General features: G+C 48.0%; 4 protein-coding genes across 7 annotated transcripts in view; all 4 read right to left on the bottom strand.

Annotated features, from left to right (window-relative positions):
• The window catches only part of LOC124074339 (zinc finger protein 184-like), a 155,998-nt gene that overhangs the window by 46,334 nt on the left and 86,175 nt on the right, over positions 1 to 23,489 (bottom strand). The gene's annotated exons all lie outside the window — the stretch shown is intronic.
• LOC124074374 (C2 calcium-dependent domain-containing protein 4C-like) lies at positions 695 to 1,613 on the bottom strand. Its single transcript, XM_046417240.1, has 2 exons — positions 1,460 to 1,613; positions 695 to 1,364 (listed from the first exon to the last, which is right to left on the bottom strand). Exon 2 carries the CDS (start codon positions 1,351 to 1,353, stop codon positions 790 to 792), a length of 564 nt encoding a protein of 187 aa, XP_046273196.1. The 5' UTR covers positions 1,354 to 1,364; positions 1,460 to 1,613; the 3' UTR covers positions 695 to 789.
• ints3 (integrator complex subunit 3) lies at positions 2,086 to 10,998 on the bottom strand. Of its 2 annotated transcripts, none has more exons than XM_046417179.1 (29): positions 10,648 to 10,998; positions 9,718 to 9,801; positions 9,270 to 9,353; positions 9,065 to 9,178; positions 8,715 to 8,799; positions 8,564 to 8,630; positions 8,285 to 8,426; positions 8,078 to 8,207; positions 7,662 to 7,759; positions 7,352 to 7,543; positions 7,174 to 7,261; positions 6,911 to 6,990; positions 6,522 to 6,613; positions 6,311 to 6,417; positions 6,020 to 6,139; positions 5,692 to 5,821; positions 5,544 to 5,598; positions 5,336 to 5,439; positions 4,935 to 5,099; positions 4,627 to 4,780; positions 4,463 to 4,531; positions 4,291 to 4,366; positions 4,085 to 4,198; positions 3,937 to 3,985; positions 3,670 to 3,837; positions 3,260 to 3,360; positions 3,109 to 3,181; positions 2,876 to 3,032; positions 2,086 to 2,711 (listed from the first exon to the last, which is right to left on the bottom strand). In XM_046417179.1, the coding sequence occupies exons 1-29, from the start codon at positions 10,729 to 10,731 to the stop codon at positions 2,634 to 2,636; spliced, it is 3,060 nt and encodes a 1,019-aa protein (XP_046273135.1). In that variant the 5' UTR covers positions 10,732 to 10,998; the 3' UTR covers positions 2,086 to 2,633. The 2 variants fall into 2 exon arrangements, with proteins under 2 accessions (XP_046273135.1, XP_046273136.1); XM_046417180.1 differs by having other exon boundaries at positions 4,935 to 5,054.
• The window catches only part of npr1a (natriuretic peptide receptor 1a), a 26,267-nt gene continuing 14,828 nt past the window's right edge, over positions 12,051 to 23,489 (bottom strand). For both annotated transcript variants that reach the window (XM_046417178.1, XM_046417177.1), the window contains exons 9-22: positions 20,385 to 20,505; positions 20,229 to 20,303; positions 20,009 to 20,086; positions 19,465 to 19,569; positions 16,517 to 16,588; positions 16,081 to 16,240; positions 15,828 to 15,983; positions 15,476 to 15,644; positions 14,886 to 15,032; positions 14,679 to 14,802; positions 14,340 to 14,408; positions 13,451 to 13,625; positions 13,268 to 13,366; positions 12,051 to 12,733 (exon numbers count right to left, since the gene is read on the bottom strand). In XM_046417178.1, coding sequence (XP_046273134.1) covers positions 12,594 to 12,733; positions 13,268 to 13,366; positions 13,451 to 13,625; positions 14,340 to 14,408; positions 14,679 to 14,802; positions 14,886 to 15,032; positions 15,476 to 15,644; positions 15,828 to 15,983; positions 16,081 to 16,240; positions 16,517 to 16,588; positions 19,465 to 19,569; positions 20,009 to 20,086; positions 20,229 to 20,303; positions 20,385 to 20,505 — 1,690 coding nt within the window. In that variant the 3' untranslated portion in view covers positions 12,051 to 12,593. The remainder of the gene's footprint in view (positions 12,734 to 13,267; positions 13,367 to 13,450; positions 13,626 to 14,339; positions 14,409 to 14,678; positions 14,803 to 14,885; positions 15,033 to 15,475; positions 15,645 to 15,827; positions 15,984 to 16,080; positions 16,241 to 16,516; positions 16,589 to 19,464; positions 19,570 to 20,008; positions 20,087 to 20,228; positions 20,304 to 20,384; positions 20,506 to 23,489) is intronic.

Genomic DNA, 23,489 nt, shown 5'->3' with positions numbered 1-23,489 from the left:
GTGGACACATTATGAATAACAACAGCCAAAAACCTGCATCTGAGCAACAACAAATCGACAGTGGGAACACCTGACGCCTCCTCGCTGCAACACGTGCACTTTACTGGCTTCTCTTTCGCTTCCATTGCATTTTGGCCAAACTGAACATAAATTAAAATAACTTTATGAAGTCAGTACAACTTTATTGAAAAGCAAACAGTTTCCAGGAAAATAAGCAGCCGTTCAACTCATCGCAAGGTGCAGCTGAATATCCACACAGTTTCTTAGTGTCTTTACATCCCGAGTCCTCAGACGTTTCAAACCACTGAGTCAGACCACCACAAAATGAACTGCTGAACGAAGCAATAGTTTAACGAGACAGTTCATTCAGAAATATAGCTGGGTGTACTTTAACTCAATTTAAATTATTTCAAAAACAAAAGTAACTGAACACGAGGGTGTCGGTCTTCTGAGGTCGTATTTAATCACTGCTGTTGATTTAATATCCAAATTATTGACATGCTCCCGTCACCTTTCCTCAGTTCTGCATTTAAAAACAGGAGTGACATTTCTGTCCCTGTGAGGATCTTTGAGGTCAACTGCTTCAGTCTGATCCTGTTCACTGAGACACCAGCTTTGTCCCCCACCGGACAAGTTGTGTCCTGGCTTTAGTCTCAATGTCTCCTCAAAGCTGATCACCCAGAACCACACAGAATTTATTAAAATCATTTATTTAAACATTAAATTTAAATCTTGACTGACCACAGTCAGCTCACTCCTGCTCAGTGTCAGGGCTACCTGACAGGTGTGTCAGCGGGGGCGTGTCCTCCTCGTGGCGGGACTCAGAGCCTTCAGAGCGGCTGCAGGTCTCTTCAGCTCCTTCATCACCGCGCAGAGCACGTGGGACCTGCCGGGAGGTGGAGGAGGCTCCGCCGGCTCCTCCTGCTGACCATCTGTGACCGTCAGCGGTTTACTCTGGTGAAACAGGGATTCCCGCCGGCGCGTGCACGGACTCGCGGCCAGCGCGGCGCGGAAGCCGTAGGGTGTGATCACCTTCTCCACGTGCGGCAGCGACATGGCCGCGCGTGTCGTCAGGTCCGTGTCCGCAGACTCTGCCGCAGCAACTGCGTGGCGCGGGTGTCTGGGCCGCGGCGACGGCAGGCGCAGCAGGGAGCGGCGGGGGGCCGCGGGGCTGAGCGCACCCGGACTATCGTCTTCATCGTCGGACAGCAGTCTGGTCCGGTCCGAGGAGCTTCGGCGAAGCCGCGGAGAGAGGCAGAGGAGCGGACTGCGGGAGGGGATGAGGAAGGCCGGGACCCGTTGCGGAGTCAGGAGTAGAGTCCGCAGGGATGATCCGGATTTAGCGGCCGACATGACGACGGAGGCTACAGAGCGGAAACAGGCGAAACAACGAATAAGGCAAACAGTAAGACGAGTGTGTTTCAGAAGATCAGATAGAGTCTCCCTGAAGTCCACTTACCTGAATAAGTCTCACGTGGTCTGAAGCAGGGGAGTCTCTGCTCCCCTGGTTTATATAAGCAGCAGCAGGTGGATCCAATCACACATCAGTCCTCCAGTCCAGTTCAGGGTCCTGACGGGTCTTATACTGCGTTGACATGAAACGTAGATTTATCATTTTCCACCTTCTGATTCTGTAAGTTCCCGTTCGGTTGTTTAACTAAATTAAAAGTTAGCAAATTTCTAGTTTTCTATTTTTATTTAGTTCTGTCGATTTTTTTCATTTGTTTTGACTGTTGTTGGTCCTTTTTTATGGATCTTTTTGCTTTCTGATCATTGAGGACATGTGTCCACTGCTCAGCACCCGCTGGCTTGCTGACTGTAAATAAAGACACAAATCAACGTGTAAATATTTGACCTGTTTCCTCAAATCTCTTATCAAAGATTAATTTATTGTATAAATCAATCAGATCTGTCAGATCAATTAATTAGGCCATATATAAATCAATTTCCTAATGATCAACCTGATTAACTGAGAATCTGAGCACAAACTGAGCAATTCACACCAAACTCCATTTGGATTTTTCATGTTTTTAACCGAGTGTCTGCCACAGCATCCCCCCAGTCAACACACAGGTGACAACCTGAAACAAACCATCAGCTTTTATATGAAGAATTTCCTCCAACATGACTTTCTTAACAGACAAAGGGAATTTACTGCAGTGAGACAAACATTAAGGAGCTGCTAAAAACAGCAGGAAGTGAGGATCTTCCACAATAAGAGTCCAAAATCCAACTACCCCCCAAAAAAGAAGGAAAAAAAAAAAGTCAGAAGTCCTCACAAACAACCGCACTCATCTTCATCATTATTTATATCATCATCATGTTCCCTGTGTTAAAATCAGTCAATCAGTCTGGTTCCCAGAGTTCATGGTTTCCTCCTCCCAGTGCATCATGGGAGAACAGCCACATACAAGCCACACAATGACCTTTGACCTGCTGGTCAGAGATCAGTCTCATCAGGCCAAAGTAAGTTCACCATATGGATTTGAAGTCTGCAGCTTCTCAGTGCTCCGCCCCTCCCGCGGCGGTCAGTGCGTGTCGTCAGGATGGGGCGGGGCCTCTTCCAGTGGTCAGAGCGGCTGCTTGGCTGTGTGTCTCCGTGGCAGTTGGTGTGTGATTGGTCAGAGGGTCCATCAGTCACTGTCAGAGCCGACGGCTGAAGAACCTTTCCTCTTCCTCTTTGGAGCTTTGGGCTTTGAGTCCTCCTCCTCCTGAAAATAAACATCAAAGACCAGACGTGATTATGACGGAGCACGTGAACACAGCATCCACAGTCCATCCAGATGAGGACCGCCGTCTCCACTCTGTCTCTTCACTGTTACTAAATAAACTCAAGTCAGAACGACCGGCTGTGACGAGAGTGGGCGGGACATACCGAGGCGCTGCTGGAGGCGCTCTCCTCCTCGTTGTTGGTGGGCGGAGCTGCTCCTTTCCTGGAGCGAGGCGAGGAGGCCGGAGCCTTACGCCGAGACTTCGGAGGCTTTGTCTGAGAGTCCTCGTACTCCTCTGCAAGGGCGAACAGGTCGCTGAATCTGCACAAGGGGGAAGTGACATCATCAGCACCTGGTGTGATGTCATTCGTCAGTCTGTGTGTGTGTGTGTGTGCACCTCATCTTGTGTGCCTCATCACAGCTGGCCTGAACGTGCTGCAGGGCCTGAAGGATCGGAGTCTGAGTGAAAACTGCCAGAGACAAACACGTTGATCAGTTATCAGTTATCAATACATCAGTGATCAGTCAGGAAGTATGTGAGGACTCACAGTTGTTCTTGGTGTTGCTCAGGCTCAGTCTCAGGTTGTCCATGTGCTCCAGGATCTGTTCCAGGGTCAGCTGGGCCAGTTTACTGCTGGAGCTCCGGAGACTGAAGACAGAGACACGCCTGGTTACTGGTGGCCTGAACCTGTCCAGCTGTCCCGCTCAGCCACCGACCCTGAACCCAGACTGTTTGATCCACGACTCATCAAAAAACACAACAGCTACACAAATCTGTGTCTGTCTGTCTGTCTCCATGAGGACAGCCTGTCTCTCTGCCTGTCTCTGTGTGGACAGCCTGTCTCTTTGTCTGTCTGCCTCTGTGTGAACAGCCTGTCTCTCTGTCTGTCTCTGTGTGGACAGCCTGCCTGTCTGTCTGTCTGTCTGTCTGCCTGCCTGTCTGCCTGCCTGTCCTCACCTCTGTCTCTTGCGGGGCTGGTTGTTGTTCTTGATCAGTTGGGCCTTGATGTGTTCCCCCAGTGTGTCATCATATTTGGACGCCCAGTGTCTCAGGATGCTGGTGGTGAACTGGTCCTCAGGGTGACAGGGACGACTCAGGACCATCTTCACCATTTCCTCACTTGGCCTGGGCCGGACGGACAGACAGACAGACATTAAGTGGACGCAGTAGCCTATAACATGAAGTAAAGACTGTGTGTGTGTGTGTGTGTGTGTTTGTGCGTACTTTTCTCTGCGGAGCTGCAGCAGCAGACAGGATAAGGCCTCAGGATGTTCTGAAAGCACAAAGACAGGCGTCTGAGACTGGAGGATAGTGGACATCTCCTGGACTCAACACTTGGGACAGGCGTCCGTCCACGTTGCTTAAGTCTCACCTTTGTATTTGAGATGTTGCAGGATGGGGATGATGGTTTCCAGGGGGATACTGTGAGCCAGGAACAGCTGCCAGGTGCTGTACTGCTCGAACGTCTCCCAGTCCAGAGACTGGACTGTGGACACAGGGAGGGGAGGACATGAAGACAGAGTCTAGCTGAGTGTGTGTGTGTGTGTGTGGGTGTGTGTCTTTGTGTGAGCTTCTCACTGAGGATGTTGAGCACAGAGTCTTTCCTGAACATCACCAGGTTTCCCATCATCACATGACACATCAGTTCCTGTAACTACACACACACACACACACACACACACAGAGTAAACAGGTGAGCTCAGGGTGATGATGGATACCTTCAAGGGTTGCACCTGTAGGTGAGACTCACCTGTGTGGAATCGATGACAGCTACAATCATGTTGAGCAGCTCGCCGCTTCGCAACGTCTCATCTGGAAACTGAAAGATACATCAGGTAAGCTCAACACCTGACAGCAGCACAGTACGTATGTGTGTGTGTGTGTGTGTGTGTGTGTGTGTGTGTGTGTGTGTACCTCAGTGTATATGGAGGGGGTGAGGTAGCAGAGCAGCCGGACGTCGTCCTCCTGACACGCCTTCATGTCCATCATTAGACAGGTGTGCAGGTCGCCGAGCGCTGTGGCTTGAGCAAAAGACTCGTACAGCATCATCTTCCCGTTGGCCGCTTTACTGCACACACACACACACACACACACACACACACCATTTCTGTAATTTCCTGAAATCACATCTCTCAGTGAGTCATCCCCCCTCCCCCCTCCAGCGTACCGCAAACAGAAACACTCAGATTTCCGACAGACAGCTCATCCTGTGAATGCCTCACCTGGCTTTGAGGTAGTACAGCAGGTGATATCCAATCTTGGGTTGTTTCTGGTAAAATTCAGCCAACATGTCGAGCAGGACCGAGAATCCACTGTTATCCTCCTGCATGGTGACCAGGTTCCTGAAGACCAGACAGACGGGTTTAGACACGGACTCCTCCAGGGACCTGAGAGACAGACGGGCGGTCAGAAACACAGACAGGTTAGGCTGAGTCATCGACACACGGAAACCAGTCTGTCTGTGCCCACAGGGTTCTCTGCTCATGGACACAGTATGTAACCACAGTCTCCTGGACAGAGACAAGACCCCCATCCACAAATCCACAAAGTGACACAAATGACAAGCCAAATATGTCCACAGTGTCTCTCAGGTGTGCGTGTGTCCATCTCCGGTCAGTCTTACTCCTCAGTGATCTCCTCTGGCAGGACATCTCCTCTGAAATGATCTTTGAACAGTTCAGCCAGACAGGAAGACAGAGCCGACATCTGCTCCGAGTCAAAGTCCTCCTGCAACACAACACAGCAGGGAAGACTACAGTACAGTACAGTAAAGCAGAGTACAGTAGAGCACAGCAGAAGAACATGGGGGTCACCTGTGAGCTCAAACCCACCTCCAAGATCAGATCGACGATCTCCTGCATCACCTCGCACTGAGTCTCCGTGTCGCTGAGGAGATCACCAACAGATCAATAAACAGAAAACAGCTGTGACCTCTGACTTTCAGACTGATCTGAGGAAAAGGGGGACGACGACTCTCACCTGGTCTTCTGCAGCTGCTGGACTTTCTCCTTCATGGTGTCGTCTAATTGGTCCAGCCAGGGTGTGATGTCAGCAGGCTCTTCCATCACAGCTTCTTTGATTGGATGGAACCTGAACTCCCTTTTCTTTCCTGCACAGTGATCGGTCGACATAAGGTCAGACAGCAGTGTGATGTCACAGTGTGACCAGTTTCACCTCCCGCAGGGAGAACCAGGTCACTCAGTGGAACACAGACTGGGACCTGAAACTGGTTTCTGCTCGAGCTGTCCTGGTCACCATCACAGTAACTTGAACTTGTTTACTCTGCTTAAGTTTGTCTTATTGTCACCTTTGTTGTTGACTTCCTCCTCGTCGTCACTGAAGGCGGCTTCTGTGTTGTCGTAGCAACCCTCCTCTTTATCCAACATGTGGTTGTCCATCTCTAAGGAAACTGCCTCCTCCATTTTAACTGCCACACACACACACACACACAGACAGACAGTTTTAGAGAAGGACTGGCTTGTTGTTGCAGATACTTTTGATGTATTTTATAAATCTATTACTGTGTATCTTCTTGATTTTATGTTTCATGTTTTATTGAAAACTGATATTGATGATATGACGTGTGTGCGTGTGTTACCTTCGGCAGGTGGGGAGGGTGAGCTGCAGAACTCGGGGAATCTCTCTCTGAGCATCGATCGAAGCTCTCGGTCCAACTTTGGATTATCAAACAGCGGAGCGAGGTGTCTGAGGGACCAATCAATAATTGACTGATCAATAATCAATAATCGGTCATCAGTATGTGATGTACTGACAGAGTGACTACTGTGTGTGTGATGTGTAGCTCTTACGCCAGCACTCGCTTCTCCATGATGAAGTTGAGTGAGTTAAAGACGCCCTGACGCACCTGAGACTCCAGCGGAGGAAAGAAGTGAGGGATGATCTGAGGAAGGAAACGAGGGAGGAGGTGTGAATAAGTCCTCCAATCAGCAGCCCAGCCTGTTGGCAGGTGACCACACGTCCCAATGGCACCAACATGTCACTCACTGAAAGGTGTGTGTTCTGACCACTCTGTAAAGACTAAGCCACCCATGAGCCTCAGCTCATATCACCATGGTTACGCAAATCATCCAACACTGATCCCAAATCAGACTCTGCCACAAACTGGTTCAAAGTGGTTTTGTTCAGGTTCAAGGCGGCCACCATACACTCAGCGATGGTGTGTGTGTGTGTGTGTTACCCTGCACATGAAGTCCAGCAGTGTGGCTGTGATGGCAGGATGAGGTTTCATGGAGTGATGCATCACCAGGATGGCGGGTTCTGACAGGAAGAGAAACCACAACAACACGTGACATCGTCAGACCTTCAGATCTACAAACGTGACGCATCATTTCCACCTGAAGAAGTCAGGCGCCATGAGCAGCTCCTCACCAGCCAGACACACTCTGCTGTGTGCTGTGTACCGTGTGTGTGTGTGTGTGTGTGTGCGTGCGTGCGTGTCACCTATGTTCATGATGCTGTCTTTCTCAGGATTGAAGAACAGCCAATCATAGAAGAGAGCCAGCTTGGCATTGGAGGCAGCAACGTTCGACTGGAGACACACAAATCAGCCGATCATTGTTATTGATTTTAACAGATGATGGCCTTAAGAGGCTGACGGCCTGAAGCTCCACCCTCTTACCGTGCAGGTGGTGAGCAGCCAGCCAATGATGGCCCAGCGTGGCAAGATGTCAGAGCTCAGCACCTCATTGGATGGATGGACCACTCCACAGATGTAGCGAATGAGATCACAGCGCAGTGACTGGCTCTCTGCTGTGGACAGGTATTGTCTCTGAAACCAGTCCTGATACCGCTTCTGCTGCCCGAAACGCACCTGGGCACAGGTACACAGAGTCAGGGAGGGGGCAGAGGTCATCATCACTGATAACAAGGTTCAGGTCTGGGGTCAAGGTCAACAATGGAGTGTGAGTGAGTGTGTGTGTGTGTGTTACCCTGGAGGTCATGAACAGAAGTTTGGTCTCCATGTCGGGTGTGAGACGACAAGCCAGAAACTTCCTGGAGGTCCGAGCCGTCAGCAGCTGGAGAACACCTGAAACACACACAAGTACACTTCAGACTCCAAGGTGTTAAGATGAACTGGGACACACCAGAAAACTGACTGGGCGGTCAGCGACTTGCTATCAACCACAGGTCACAACCAGACAGGCGGCACAGTGCTTAATGCTGCCTCAGATACAACACTCATGTTTTAATGGTTTAGCTGAGGATGTCTGAACAGGATCTCCTCCAGGGTTGGTCGCACCGCCTGTGTTTGGTCCAGCTGAGCAGTGACGGTCTCACAGCCCGCTGCCATGTGTCATACGTGACTCAGTAACAATCTGAGGATTGTGGGAGGGTGCAGTTTTACCAGTGAACTGAGGACTGAGGACTTGTGGGTTGTGCAGCAGGTCTTTCCACAAAAGCTCCATCTCTGGGATCCGAGCAACATTCTGCAGCAGACGGACCAGATCTCTGCCGATGATCAGACACTCTGTGAACTGCACACACAGAGACAGGAGATCAGTACGCACCAGGTGATAAACACAACAGAGAGACCTCCCTCCCTCCCCCCTACCTTCTCCCTCAGCATGCCGATGCAGAAGTCGACCTCCTTCTGACGCAGAGCCAGCAGGTTCGGGGCTCCGTGGTCGACGATGAGGCGGAGGTAGGTGTAGACAGACATGGCGATCAGCATCCCGCTCTTCAACACCCACTCCCTGCACAGAGGAAAACGCAGCTGCTTCAGCCACACAACCCGCCTGAAGAAACCCACCTCTTCTGCTGTAATGCAGCATAAAGTCTGGGTTCACACTGGCTGAAGGAACATTCACAAACACGTGACACACAGACGTACTTCTGGTCCAGCAGGATGTCCAGGACGCTCTCAGCCAGCCACAGGTTTTTAGTGGAAATGTCCCCACCTGGAGTGACAGCAGGACAGCATGAAGACTCTTCACACTGTGACACTGATGTGTGTATGCACAGTGTGTGCGTGAGTGTCTGACCTGCAATCTGCTTCAGCAGAGTCATGACGACACCATCAGCTCCCATGATGCCGCTCTTCACCAGCTCTCTGACCAGCCACACCAGCTGCACACACACACACATTAACACACAGAGCATCAGAGCTTTCAGCCTCTCAGATCTCATCCTAAAAGACCTCTGCTCAAACTGTCCACAGGACCACCTGAGGTCTATAAGGATTCAGAGGTGATTACTGATTCGATGTAGCGAAGCCTTCAGAGCAGACATTCTCCTCTTCAGTGGATCAGAGCATATGACAGAATGTTAGGATGACGAAGGACTGCCTGTGTACCTGTACACCTGTGTGAGTACCTGTACAGAGTTTATTTACCTGTGTTCTTGGGACATCCTGCAGTTTGAGGAACTTCTCCATCAGGATCTGGTTGATCTTCACCAGAATCACGTTCATCCCGTCTCTGTTGACCAGCGTCAGGTCTCTGTAACACTGTCAGCACACACACACACACACATACAGAGTGACGTCACAGTGATGGCATAGTGAGTCACATAAGAACAATGACCCGGTGGTGTCTCACCCGCTGGGCCTGGCTCGGCTCTGTGAGGACCAGAGTGAAGAGACCCAGACACACCTCCTCATGCTGCTGCTGACCTTTACACACCTGGACAGGTAACAGGATGTGAGACAACAAAGAACACAAACTGCCTCAGTACTGCTGGTTGTGTGTGTACCTCAGTTTAGGTCCATACTTTGTTCTGATTGGCTGTCAGGTGTCCAGACCATCATGGTGCGTTTTCAGTGGTCAGAGACCCGCACTACTTTTTGTGATACTTCAGTGTAATCCACCTCAGGGGAATATTTACTGTGGTGGTCGCAGTATTTCTCACAGTATTTTATGTACCAGACTTCTAGTAGTAGAGGATGTGTTTCTTAGGTTGGCACTGATTATCAGAGTGGTATTTATAGCAGTATTAGCTGTAGTACTTGTCACAGTAACTGTTGCAGTAGTGCTTGATGTTTCTTACGTTGGCAGTGAGCGCGTCGTTGGCCTCTCTCTCTGACAGCCCATTGGTCAGCGACTGGACGATTCCAACACAACGCTCCAGTCTCTGCATACGCGCACACACACACATTTGCGCATTTATACACATGCAGCACATTGTATTACTGTAGTGCTTCAGATCAGCTGGCTCACAGTTAGGGAAGTCCTATGGTTGAACATGTAAGCTGGCCACCGAGTACTGCAGGTAATACACTGACTATGGTTAAGTGTACAGCATGTACTACCCAAAGTGATTTACATAAATATGGAGTTCAGTGCTGTAGGATGCTGCATAACCGAAGCAGCAGCTCGACATGCTCCTGAACACTTAAACGACATTTGTGTTTATTTTGTAGTTACTATTTTCTCTGGAAACAGTAATGTTTTGTTACCTTTTTACTTTACTTTACTTGTGAACAGTTCTTCAGTGTGCGAATACATAAAGGATGTTTATATCAGTTGACCTTTCAAACAATAAAGTGAACTGTCGGTATCTCACTACTTTTGACATGTGAAACACAAACACGGCGCATGCGCATCTGTCACTTTTTGGGTTTACGTAGGTTTAGCATGCTAGGCTAACTGTCCGTCAGCTGTGTGACATCTTACCCCGCGGTTTGGCGTCTTTCGGAGCACACAGACACCACAAACACACCTCCACACTGCGGCCTTAAATACCAACACCGTGTTTTCACAAAGGACCGTACAGCTGTACTGTGCTAATGATGCTAGCCACCTGCTAGCCATGCTAACTAGCCTGCTAGCCGCCGTGTAGGCTCACAGATATGGTTCCATCATGTCTCTTTGTATCCAAACTGCTCTCAAACTACCGATGTCTGCCTGAAAACCGACCATAAACGCGCTAACCCCGAGTTAAGTGTTCTTTCTGGGCCGTGAAACCGGATCACCCTACCTCCTCAAGCTCGTCTTTGGCGTCCAGCTGAGTGGACACTAGTAGCCGGCCCTGCGGCTTCGCCTTCGCCGGTGCAGGCTCCATCTGCTCCCGCCGCGCCTCGCCGGGCCCCGCGGAGCTGCGAAGGACTGGGACTCCGGGTTCTGGGGGGGTTATAAATGTTTCTGTCGTTGTACCGGAGAGTTTGGTACTCCTGTCAGTGCTTGAGCCCCCGTATGGGAAGGTTTGGACGGTGACTGTGTGTTTTTAAAACTTATTTTGGGGCAGTTCTCACTCTGTCCGACTCGACCACAGTAACATAACGGACATCCGCAACGACCGAGCGGAGCAAGGGGGCGGAGCGCACAGGGCCAGTTGACCAATCATTTACCTTAAATCTCTAACTGATATACGTACAGACCAATGACAGGAGAGAAAATCTGGAGCCAATCCGCGGCCTGCTCTGCTGTCGACCATCTGCAAAGGAACCTTTTATAAGTTGTTTTTGAATAACAAATGCAACAAATTATTGAAACAAAAACAAATAAACAAACAAACACAAAGTAAAATAGTACATTTTAATATGGATACGGGTACTTATCCATATCAAAATGCATAAGAAATACAAGAAGCAAAGAAAAAGACAAATAGGCTGCACCAAAATGTTACCAACATTTGATTTGTGTGTGTGTGTGTGTGTGGGTGTCCAAGAAACATTTTACCATTTCTGCTTTCTGATAAGAACGATAAAGATGTTGTTAATGGTTCTCCTGAAATCAGTTAACGTCAGTGAATGTCTGTTTAATAATTGCTGATTGACTGTGTATGAATCTGATATGTCCAGGTTACAATTAAAAACAAAAATGATAATCAGTGATTTTGAACATATTTTTTAGATTCAGCAGAATGTCATATTGGTGTGTTATCATTATTATTTTTGTGTACCTTGTATATGTTTAAAGTATCAATACATTTACACACACAACACTAACCAGAGTGACAACCTCAATTGCAAGCCCGCCTCACATCCCATCTAACAGTGCACACACACACACACACACACACGCTCGAACTCATGCTAACACTTTTAGCTTTGCCACTATAGTGGATGTTTCAGCTTAAAAAGGCTGTCAAATAACCTCTTTCATACCACTTTGGGCTCTCTGGGCTTCTGGACACTTAGATTACACCAAACAAACTTTATGGAGCCGTTTTGAGGCTTCCCAAGCTTCTTCAGCTGTTCAGCAGAAAGCTGCAGCGTTGTTTTAAGGTGAAGCTCTGGAAATGAAATGTGCACACAGGAATTTTACCAGACTTTCCATCAGCCCCAAGTTTTCATTTTTGGGTGAACTGTTCCTTTAATGAAACTCTTTGCGCTAGAAATGACAAAAGTCAGATTAAGATTCTGATATGATCTCTATGTGTCATAGTTTTAATTTCCACTTTATTTTACAGTTCCTCAAATTTCCAAAAACACTCCTCCAAGTGATTGGTCCAAATTTTAGGGAAAATGTAGCACACAGTTAATAGTTATAGTCAGCAACATATACAGAGAGTAAGTCTCAAATAATCAATAAAAAATGTGTTCTCTCATGGGTCTGAATGCAGTATAGGTCTTGGAAATTATTAGAATATTATTCCAAAAATGACTGAGACTGAAGATGAAAAGTTGACAGTTTGAACGATTACGACCCAAAGATAATCAAACCCACTCAGTTCATTTTTGTATTTATATGACTAAATTCTAATGATTTATTTTTACAGTGAAACATTCATCTGTCTGTAGGCTTCTGGGTGAAAAGCTGAGCTGAACGTCCAATCAAAGAGGAGGAGGAGTCCAATCCCAGATGGTTGTTTCAGTCAGTGTGTCTGTCCAGATGTGGCCTGAAGCAGGACGGTGGACAGTGTCCATCGGTGACTTTCTTTCTCTCTGTGACATCAGCTCCGCCACTCCATCCTGTCCTCCCTCAGTTGGTCTCCCCCAGCAGCCAGTACGTCCTCATGCGTCCTTTTCCCTTCACCTCGATTTCTCCTCTGAGCTGCAGCTGGAAGCAACTGAACTCCAACAAGACCTGACGAGTCGCCTCCGACACGTGAATCTTCAGGGCTGCAGAGACAAACGGCAGAGCAGTAGTGACCAACACGTGACGTCCAAACTCTTCATGCGTCATTCAGTCGGCGGAACAAACCACCAGCTGGTTTAGAGCTGCACCAAACACCAGCAGCAGTTTGCCTCCATGTCCAGACTGTTTTCAGTCTCTGACAACCACCCAATCAGTGAGCTACCTGTCGGTCATGTGACATGATTTTAGTCTGTTCAAAATGTGTCCTGAAGGTGGCATCAGAGGAAAGTTTTGCACCTTGATTAATGCAGCAATCACCTGGAAGGACTTTGTACAACTTTTTGTTTTCTGTACTTTGTTTTTTATCCGAATCAGCCAAAATGTAAGACGATAGTTTGTTGAGGAATGTAATTATGGACAAGATAGCTTCCTGTTTACGAGTGCAGAGATGATTATTCAGGTCAAGGTGTTGACCTGCAGCTTCTCTGATGGAGGAAGTAAACCAGTTCAAAGTGTACAGGGACATAACGAATCAGCTGTTAACAGAATCAGAATGTGTGTGTGTGTGTGTCTGTTACCCTCTCCGTTGGACTCCATGCGTGACGCCGTGTTGACGGTGTCTCCAAACAGACAGTACCTGGGCATCTTCAGCCCCACCACACCTGCACACACCGGACCTACAAACACAATTATTTCTTTTTATAGTACTTTATTAAAACACCTTCTCTCACACACACTCGCACACACACACTCACACTGACCACTGTGTATGCCGATGCGGAGCCGGAGCTGCTGGTTGGCTCGGTGGCGGATCTTGAAGCTCGTGACGGCGTCCAGCAGAGCCAGAGACATGTGGGCCACCTCCCGAGCATGCAGCTTGCCGTTCCTGACCGGCAGGCCTGACACCACCATGTAGGCATCACCAATGGTTTCCACCTGGGGGCAGCACCGACCTCATCACACACCAGTCTCGGGACTATCTCGTGAACTCACTTCACTCTCTGCTGTGACTTGTTTTAAAAACTTTAAAAATAACTGTGCACACAAGAAGGCATTGGTCCCAGCGTATCTATGGCAACCACCCTGCAAGGTGGATGCAAGCCACGAATACAAGCTAACACAGAGCTACTCACTCAGTCACTCAGACAGAGAAAATACTAAATCCCTATGCTGACTGAGATCTTCATCAGTTGAAGTTCAGCATCATTAGACCAGCCAGCCTGTGGTGGACCACAGAGCTTCAGATCTGACTGCTGAAGAGAAGCTCCAGACTGCAAAACATGGAGGCTTCACACGCACGTTCAACCAACAGCACAGAACATCGACACAATCAGCTCAGTTTGAAGGGGGACACCTGAGATCAGAGTCACCAGTCCAGGACGTGGACCATATGTGAAATCTGGCCACAGTCTGCCCTTCAGTTCCTGAGTTCTGCTGCTGAATAACAGACAGGAAACACCATAATGTCACAGTGAAGATGACCTTTGACCTTCTGAGTAGAAAAAGTCATCTCGTCATCATCTTGTTAAATTTTGTCTTTAGAAGAATGTGTAAGAATGGGTTTGAGAGGTCACAGCGACTTTTGACCATTGACCAGGGCTCGGTTAGCTTAGCTTAGCACAAAGACAGGGAGCGGCGGGAATCTTCTACCTTGTAAACATCAAAGTTGTCGATGATGGCATCGAAACAGGTGTAGAGGTCGTTCAGCAAGGTCACAACCTGCAAGAAAAAGACAATAATTAAACACATTACGTACGGTTGCTGTGATACCAGGATGCACCAGTAGATGGCAGCCCCATGTTTACAGAGCTGTTGTTTGTTTGTTTGTCAACAACCCCATCAGCTGTTAGCCAACACACAACTGCTGCTTCTTCACAAAGGAAAATAACCCAAAGTAACCAACAGTAAAATACTACACATGTACATATGCACATGCATGATACATGTACTGTGTGTACAAACAGGCGTGTTCTACTGCGTTCTGCTGACCTGTAGTGGTGTACTCTCAGCTGACAGGGCGGTGAAGCCCACAATGTCACTGAAGTAGATGGTGACGGAGTCGAAAGCTTCAGCCTGAACTGTCTCACCTCGTTTCAGCTGCTCCGCCACTGAGCTGAGACAGAGACAGTGAAGGAACAGTACTCAGCATTGGACCGTCATGAAGCATCTGATGCAGTATTACTGCAGTATATTTACTGTGGTAGAATCTGGTAGAGCAGGGACTCAGCCTTGCGTTTCTCCTCGTGATACGCCTGCGTCCTCTCCTCCACCAGCTCCTCCAGGTTGTTGGCATACTGCTCCATACGAGACAGGAGGTTGTCCAGGATGTTGGAACCATAACCCCTGAACATACAGACAGACAGGAGGACAGACACGAGGGCAGACAGGAGGACAGACACAGGGACAGGCAGGAGGACAGAGAAGAGGACAGACATAATGACAGACACATGGACAGGATTCAGGTTCAGTTGCTCTGTGGTATCAGAGTAATTGTAAACAAAACAAGCAATCAGAGCTGAGTTAAGGGGGACTCAGGTGGACTCAGCTGGGCTCTGGAGGACTCTGGAGGACTTGGGGCTGCAGTATTCTGATTTTTATATCATCTACTGTCTTTTTTATATTCTACTGTTTTTATATTATATAGCGTTGTTTATATTTATATTTATTTTGTTAGGCAATTGGGCTTATACCGGGACCGGGGAAACTAATTTCGTTCCACTCATGTTCTACGTGTGTGAAATGACAATAAAGCTCCTTGAATCCTTGAATTCAGGTATGCCGCCCACCTGTGTTGTTTCCTCAGCAGGATCCTGATGGTGTTGAAGTCAGGTCTCTCGCTCGGCTCTTCGCTCCAGCAGCGCTGCATCAGGACTCCGAGGTCTTCACTGTGACTGTGGAAGCAGAGGGAGGGACGGAGTGCGGGGACGCCACCCTGAACTACTGCCTGTATGATCTCTGGGGGAGGGGGGACACCAGGACATCATTTTTACGACATTTGTAAATCATGTGTGGATTAAAACTCAGGCAGAGTCCTGTAATCATTCTCTCTGTCCCCCCGTGGCTCACAGAAACAACAGCAGCCAGTGGACTCGGATTAAAAATGTTGGTTCAAAATGTGTCCAGGTGAGTACGAGGTACCTTTGGGAATCGGAGTGTGTGTGTCCAGGAAGAAGACTCCTCTGAGCAGAGCCACCTCTTGGAGGATGATGCCAAAGCTGTAGACGTCTCCTTTCTGAGTCCCACGGGGGGGAGGACACTCTGTCCTCAGCAGCTCAGGGGCCGTCCACAGCTTTCCTGCAGGGGACGTGGTGAGGGTGCACAGGTGAGTTTGTGTGTGTGTGTGTGTGTGCGTGTGCGTAAGTGTCAGTGCACGTGTGTGTGTGTGCCGTACGGGCGTAGTAAGCGTGTGTGTCCTCGGGGCAGCTGCTGGTCCTCAGACTCTGCAGGCCGTAGTCTGTGAGCTTCACGACGAAGCGACTGTCCACCACACAGTTGGATGACTTGAGGTTGCCGTGGGAGACAATGACACTGTTGTGAAGAAACAACATACCCTGTTGACAAAAACAAACATCTATAATAAACAATAAATAAACAATAGATAATAAACAACATAGAGCTGACTAAGATGGAGGCTTTGTGAACACATCTGTCTTACTGCAGAGTCACAGCTGGATCAGGATCTGAGTTCTGTCACCATCTGTGTTGTTCGAACACACAGAAACTACAAAAATCTGCTGGGAATCAATGTGTGTGTGTGTGTGTGTGTGTGTGTGTGTGTGTGTGTGTGAGTGGCTCTGCCCCGCCCCCCTGCAGCAACAGGTTGTTACCTTGACAATGTCATTGATAAGAGAATATCTGAACATCCAGTCCAGAGTGATGCTGTCGCTCTCCATCAGGTCCTGGAAAATACGCACACACACACACACACACACACACACATCAGCACATCAGTTAGTGCAGATTTCACTGCAGATAAAAATATCAAAGGCTCGAAGCTTCTGGTCTTTATTTTATCTGGAGCATTTGCAAAAGATTTGCAAAACATTTACAAAATGCATCACTTTTTAAATTCTCATTTTGTTATTTTATCTTAGCAAAAATAAAAGGTGTGATAATTTCAGATATTTTATTCAAGAAATCCAAAATAAATTAAGCACCGGGGCCACACAACATCAGTGGACGCACCCTGAGGTACTGTGCTGAGCCACTGGGGGGCGTGTTTCAGCTTCTGTTCCAGAGTTCCTTGGCCTGCAGCACACTCCCCAGGCTGTGGAATCTCTCCATAGTCATCCCCATCCCAAACAAGGGTGGCACCATCAAAGCCCTAAATGACCTCTGCCCCGTGGCCCTCACCTCTCTGGCCATGAAGGCTATTGAGAAGTTCATCAAAACCCTCATCATCAGCAAGACTGGCTCACTGATGGAGCCTCTGCAGTTTGCATATCGCACAGGCAGGAGAGTTTACGACGCCAAATCTTTCATGGTAGACACTATCCACATGCACCTGGAACTCCCCAACACCATAGCAAGACTTCTGTTCGCAGACTTTTCATCAGCCTTCAGCACTTTGCAGCCCCCCATTCTGGCTCAGAAACTGTCCAGCCACTTCCACTTGGATTACCAGCTCATCCTGTGGGTCGCTGACTTTCTCACCAACCGGTCGCAGAGAGTTCTGATCAACAACACCTTCTCTGGCCTCCTTCATACCTCAACTGGCTTCCCACAGGGCTGTGTCGTCTCACCACTGCTCTTCATCCTCTACACTGATGACTGCAGCCCAGCCAAACTGTCACCTCGTCAAGTTTGCAGACGACACGGTCCTCCTGACTCTGCTTTCAGGGCCAACACAGCAGCACGGCTCAGCCCTGCAGGAGTTTGTGGAGTGGTGTGATACTTCCTGTCTGCAAATGAACGAGGAAAAGACCAAGGAGACGGTGGTGGTGACACTCTCCAAAAGCAGTGGGAACTGGCTGCAGCAGTCACCACACGATCTGTGGGAGACCGGTGCAGATTGTCGAAGACTTCAACCAGAGATTTGCCTCCAACACAGAGGAGATCCTCAGAAAATGCCAGCAGAGGCAGTATCTCCTGAGGAAGCTTAACTCGTTTAGAGTCAGCAAGGTCATCCTCCAAACGTTGTGCCACGCTTCATCGAGAGTGTGCTCACTTTCTCATTCATCAGCTGGTTCCACTCCATCAGCCTCCATAACAGAACTCAGTCAAAGTGTGTTCCAGGACCCCTCCCACGTCCTGTTCCTTGTATTTGAGTGGCTCCCCTCAGGACGTCGGCGGCGCTGCACCAGCTGCCGGACTCAGAGGAGGAGAACAACCTTTGTTCCCAAGGCTGTTCAAGTCCTCAACCCACAACCCCCCCCCATACCACCCCCTACACCACCCTTCACACGAGAACCCTCCACCCTTAACCCCACACTCTCAAATAGACTCATGGACTCTCACACTCACACACTGAGCATCTCTGTGATGTTCACACACACACACACACACACACAGCGATCCGGACTCTTATTTTTTACATAGTCACTGTTTACACTGTATTATTTATATTATTACTTATTTTATTACATATATTTGTTGCACTAATGCCTTGTTGCACAGCTGTTTTTGGTTTCTCTGTGTGCCTTTAAATTACCTTCTGGGGACAAATGAAGTGTTTTTTTGAACTGAACTGAATTTGAAAATGTTGATGCTAATCTGATAGATATTAACATGCTAACACCAACATGCAGGTCTGTGTGTGAACAAATAAGATGACAGAGACAATAAAGGCCATCAGGAGAGAAAGAGCGTGTAACGGCTCATCATATGTTGTTCTGTCGGCTACAGATTAGCTCGGTTCTGCATTCACAGTGAGCCGAATTAGCCGTTAGCAGCTCCTGTTAGCAGCTCCTGTTGGTGGTGTAGCCTTGGATCACTGTGATACTGAGGAAAATTTAACCCGACAATAAGTCTTTGTTCTCTGGTTTCTGAGTGGATTTATGGACATTTCTCCGGGGTGGACATCAGAAGTGGACGTCACACTGCCACATGTCAACGTGTGTATGAAACACATGTCTGTGTTTTGACATTTTTCTCAGGTCAGACTCTGATTTTTGACTTCACCTCCTGCAGCATGTTTGCCTCCCCTCTACCATTCTACCCCCCTGGAGGATTTTTTTCTTTTGTCTTTGTCCTTCTGCAGTTTCACAAACATTAAAATGATGTCCTGAAAGATGAGTTAAATTAATGAGGAGCACATTGAAGGTTTTATTTCCCACCTCTTCCTGTCCTTATGTCCACACAGTGCAGCTGTGATGAAGTCTTCCTCCTCTCAGCAGCTCTTTGCTGCACTGATATTTTGAGATCCAGTGGTCAACTGGCAACAACCCAAACCCCACGCAGCCCACACCAACCTACAGCAGGCTGACGTGTCCTCATGTTGCTAGGTTACAGTGCTGACAAGTAACTATAACTGGAAGCTGAGGGGAACATCTGATGTATCTGCTGCTACTTGGTACATAACGATTAATATGGGCAGTACAGTGGGTTAATGGAGTTGTACAACAAGTGAATGGAAGTCCACAGAGGGTTGAGGTGTAAAGAGTTGAAAGAGGGGCAGAAGATGCTGATAGTGGGATATAAAGGGCCATGAAGATTAGATCGAGTATGAAGGTATGGAGGGGTACAAAGGACTGACATATGAGCCAACAGAGTAGTATGGAGGGGTAGGAAGATGACAGACAGTTTCATAGAGGTCTGAGCAGTTGCGGTGGTGTACCTGCAGACTGCCTCTGGGGCAGTACTCCGTGATGATGCACATGTTTGGCGGGTCGATGCAGCTGCCGATGAAGCGAGTCAGGTGCTCATTCTGAACGTCTCGCATCTGCCAGAACAAAGAGGCTGCTGGTTCAAATCCCACCAAAACCATCAGCATCCTACAAGCAAGGCGCTAAACCCAGAATCAGGCACTGCTGATCCACTTCTGGTGGATCAGGTCTGCCACTAGGCCAGCTGGTCAGTGGGTTTTTTTAATTCCACCAAGATCATCTTCACCAAATTGTATACTCAGAGCTTAACCAAAGTAGGCCAATAGTTTGGTCTGTGAGGTGCTTTCAGTTGAAAGCTGGAGGTGGACTGCTTGTCTGGTTCTTGGAAGCTAAGTTTATCACTCTGATTGGTGGACTGGTTGGTTAGTTGGTAAGTAGATAGTTGGGTGTGGATTTGACTGTAGGTCCTAAACTGATTTAAACTGTCAAAATCCCATAAGCAAGGCACCAAACCCCTAAACAAAACCTGAGCAGGTGGACAGACAGAGCTCTTACATGTTTTAGTTCAAACAGAACATTCCTGGTCAGTTCGATGCGCCTCTTGTTGATATACTTGATGGCTGCCAGGTTTCCCTGCAGGAGAGAAAATCAGCCAGATGACCACCTTGTTCATGACATGACGACATTATTCCCCGTTACAGTGAGGTCAGCAGTCAGACTGTCGGCTGTCAGAGTGTATTGGCTGATTGGTGCCAGCAGGTGGTGCCAGTCAAACCTTGTAGTATCCCGTTTTTGTGTAGATCTGGATGTTTCCCTCCATGGTCATCAGAGAGCCACAGTTGGATCCTTTCTGCAGAGAATCCAGATGAACTCATTAATCCATTTAGTGGATTGTGGAAAACATTTTAAAGTGTTTCTGTGTGAGTGTTACCAGAGACATGGTGAGTCTGCTGCAGGCTCTCCTCAGGACTTTATCCAGATTGCATATCTGGACGTCGTCCCATGAAACCCTCCACAGCTGAGCCGCCAGCTCACTCTCCAGCTTCAACTTCCTGTTCAACAGACAGGATGATAGGAAGACAGGGGTGTGTGTGCGTGTGTGTGCGTGTCACGGGTGTTTGTGTTTGTCAGCGAGTGTGTTGAAAAGTGGAGAAAACAGAGAAAGGTGAAGGAAAGAATAAATACGAGAGAGATGAATGAGTTCAACAGTGAGACAGAAACAGACGGAAAGGAGACAGGGACAGGGACCCACAAGTCTGGGTTGTAGGTTGAAGCAAGCAGGCATCACAGCAGACATTCAGACCAACTGTGTGTCTGTTCGAGCAACACGTCAGTGAGTGAGAAACCAAACAACAACTCAACTATTTTATCCTTCTACGTAGACGGTAAATACAGCGTTCACATCACAAACTAATCTACCAGAAATGTGCTTGAGAGGCCAACATGGTGTTTTCCTGGATGCTGCCATGTTTTTCAGCCATGTTTATGTTGTTCAAGCTCAAATCAAAAGCGAAACAAAAGATTTAAACTGATCTAAAAAGGGTTAACAACACGTTTTAGCTCAGGTTTAGAACTGACACAAATACAGAAGACACAGTTTGAATTCTGCATCTCCTCTGGGCTGACGCTGTAGAGAAACCAGCATACCACTCTGTAAGTATCTTTCCACTCAGCCGCTTCCAGTTTCTACAGCAGTTCTGGCTGAGGTGCAACAAAGTGTCAGGAGTAACAAGAGTCGGTGGTAAAACCACAACACACACTTGTCTACTTGTAGAATACAACAGACCCTCTGAGGGGAAGCCGTTTACCTGCAGTAGGCAGGAAGGCGTCTGTGAGGCGATCCTAAACTCTGCTTTAGAATCCAGACACTTTCTGCTCATCTACCCACCCAGACCTTCAGGATAATCAAAGGTCAGTGCATGAAAAATGGAACAGCACTCGCAGAGCCTCTAAGACCCTCCAATGAGCTGCCAGACTTCTTCTACAGGCCTGTTAGCTAAGCAGCCTGCTAAGCAAAAACTGAATCTTTTTCTTTTTTGTCCATTACAGCCAGCGAGTGATGTGTGAGGCGAGACAGCTGTTGTCATGGACATGTGTAGTCTCATGTACATGCTAAACACAGGGACAGCCGTGACACGACGCTCAACGACCGAGGAATCAACTTTACACCTCTAGATGAAAAATCAAGTCTGAGATCAGATCGAACAGAGCCATAAGAAACTGTAATACAACCCTGATCCCCAAACAGGTGAATCAAAAACACAAAGAGTTTTTCTCTGTGGCTGAGTTTATTATCGTGAACAGACTGAAGCTTACAGACAGTGTGAAGAGGAAACACCAGGCTGTCTATAGGTTTACATAGTATTTTAATAATCAAAATATCATCAGTACTTTGATTCACTGTCCAGAATCAGAGTCTGGACTGTGAGTTTACTGTGAATACACTTGTGTGCCATTGATGATCTACACACAGTTCATAGTCCAAATGAGTCAAATCATGCAGGAGATATTTGACCATCTTCGCCTCCACAATGATGACTTTCATATAACGTTGAGTCTAAATGTACAGAATATGAACAGAATATGTTCATTCTGGATTTTGTCAAAACTACAAAATGTGTTTTGTATCAGCTGTTCTGTGATGTTATGTTAAAGAGAAAAATTAACATGATATGAAAGACAAGGGGAGGAATAGATCAGAATGGACTGCTGTTTGTCAGATATAAAGGCTCAGTTCACCCAAGTGGCAAAATCACATATTGTCTCTGCTATTTGGTTGTATAGAAACAAAGTGTTAGTTAGTCTGGATCCACACAAGGTTTTGATTCTGCCTGAAAGCTGCACGGTTGTGTTCATCTTAAGAGGCTGAAGGAGGTCGTGTCCTGAAATGTTTAAGTGTCTTAACTGGGAAGAAGGGGACAACCTGCAAGTCAATCCTGCTCACTGAAAATGAAGGATAATTTGTAATAATGATTCAAATATCCAGTGAGGTGAGGTGCGCTGGGAAAGCTTGCAGCCGAATGTGAAGCTGCTGGGATGAGAATCAGCACCTCCAAATCCGAGGCCATGGTTCTCAACCAGAAAAAGGTGGTCTGCTCCCTCCAGGTCGGAGGAGAATTCCCGCCTCAAGTGGAGGACTTCAAGTATCTTGGGGTCTTGTTCACGAGTGAGGGAAAATGGGAGCATGGATTGACAGGCGGATCGGTGCAGCAACAGCAGCAATGCGACCCATGTATCGGTCCGTCGCAGGAGCCGAGCCAAAAGGCGAGGATCTCGATTTACCAGTCAATCTACGTTCCTACCCTCACCTATGGTCATGAACTTTGGGTCATGACCGAAAAAACGAGATCTCAGATACAAGCGGCTGAAATGAGCTTCCTCCACAGGGTGGCGGGGCGCTCCCTCCCTTAGGGATCCTCCACATCGAGAGGAGCCAGTTGAGATGGCTTGGGCATCTGTTTCAGATGCCTCCTGGACGCCTCCCTGGGGAGGTGTTCCAGGCATGCCCCACCGGGAGGAGACCACAAGGAAGACCCAGACACACTGGAGGCTCTATGTCACTCGGCTGGCCTGGGAACACCTTGGGGTCCCCTGGGAAGAGCTGGAGGAAGTGTCTGGGGAGAGGGAAGTCTGGGCATCCCTGCTCAAGCTGCTGCCCCCACGACCCCCACGAAAAAGCGGAAGAAAATGGATGGATGGATGGATTCGAATATCCACCCTCCCACCAAGCTTCACTGAAATCAGGTGAGTAGTTTTCCCGTAATCCTGTTGATGAGCAGACAAACTGGACTCAAATAACAATAATAATTATAATAATGTACTGGCAACGTCCTTGTGGCCTGCTGGTAACCGCAGCGTCACCTCTTAGTGTCGTCTACATGAAGGTCCACGAGGCTCAGTTCTGGGTTGTAATTATGGTGAACTGGCTCTTTTTTAGCTGCTCGCTGACTGCTGACAGGTCATATTTTACTAGTTTTTACTAGTTTGTGTTTCACAAATTCATTCTGTTGATGAAAGAAAAGAAGAAACAAATTGG

Source organism: Scatophagus argus, chromosome 17, assembly GCF_020382885.2.
Source record: "Scatophagus argus isolate fScaArg1 chromosome 17, fScaArg1.pri, whole genome shotgun sequence".
Lineage (NCBI taxonomy): Eukaryota > Metazoa > Chordata > Actinopteri > Scatophagidae > Scatophagus > Scatophagus argus.
The sequence above is the reverse complement of the archived record's forward strand: the minus strand, read 5'-3'. Positions and strand labels throughout refer to the sequence as shown.

Coding starts and splice junctions, on each gene's coding strand:
- LOC124074374 (XM_046417240.1), bottom strand. CDS start 1,353: ATGTCGGCCGCTAAATCCGGATCATCCCTGCGGACTCTACTCCTGACT.
- ints3 (XM_046417179.1), bottom strand. CDS start 10,731: ATGGAGCCTGCACCGGCGAAGGCGAAGCCGCAGGGCCGGCTACTAGTG. Junction 8,427..8,563: donor GACATCCTGCTGGACCAGAA/GTACGTCTGTGT, acceptor TCCTCTGTGCAG/GGAGTGGGTGTTGAAGAGCG. Junction 3,182..3,259: donor GAGCAACACCAAGAACAACT/GTGAGTCCTCAC, acceptor TGTCTCTGGCAG/TTTTCACTCAGACTCCGATC.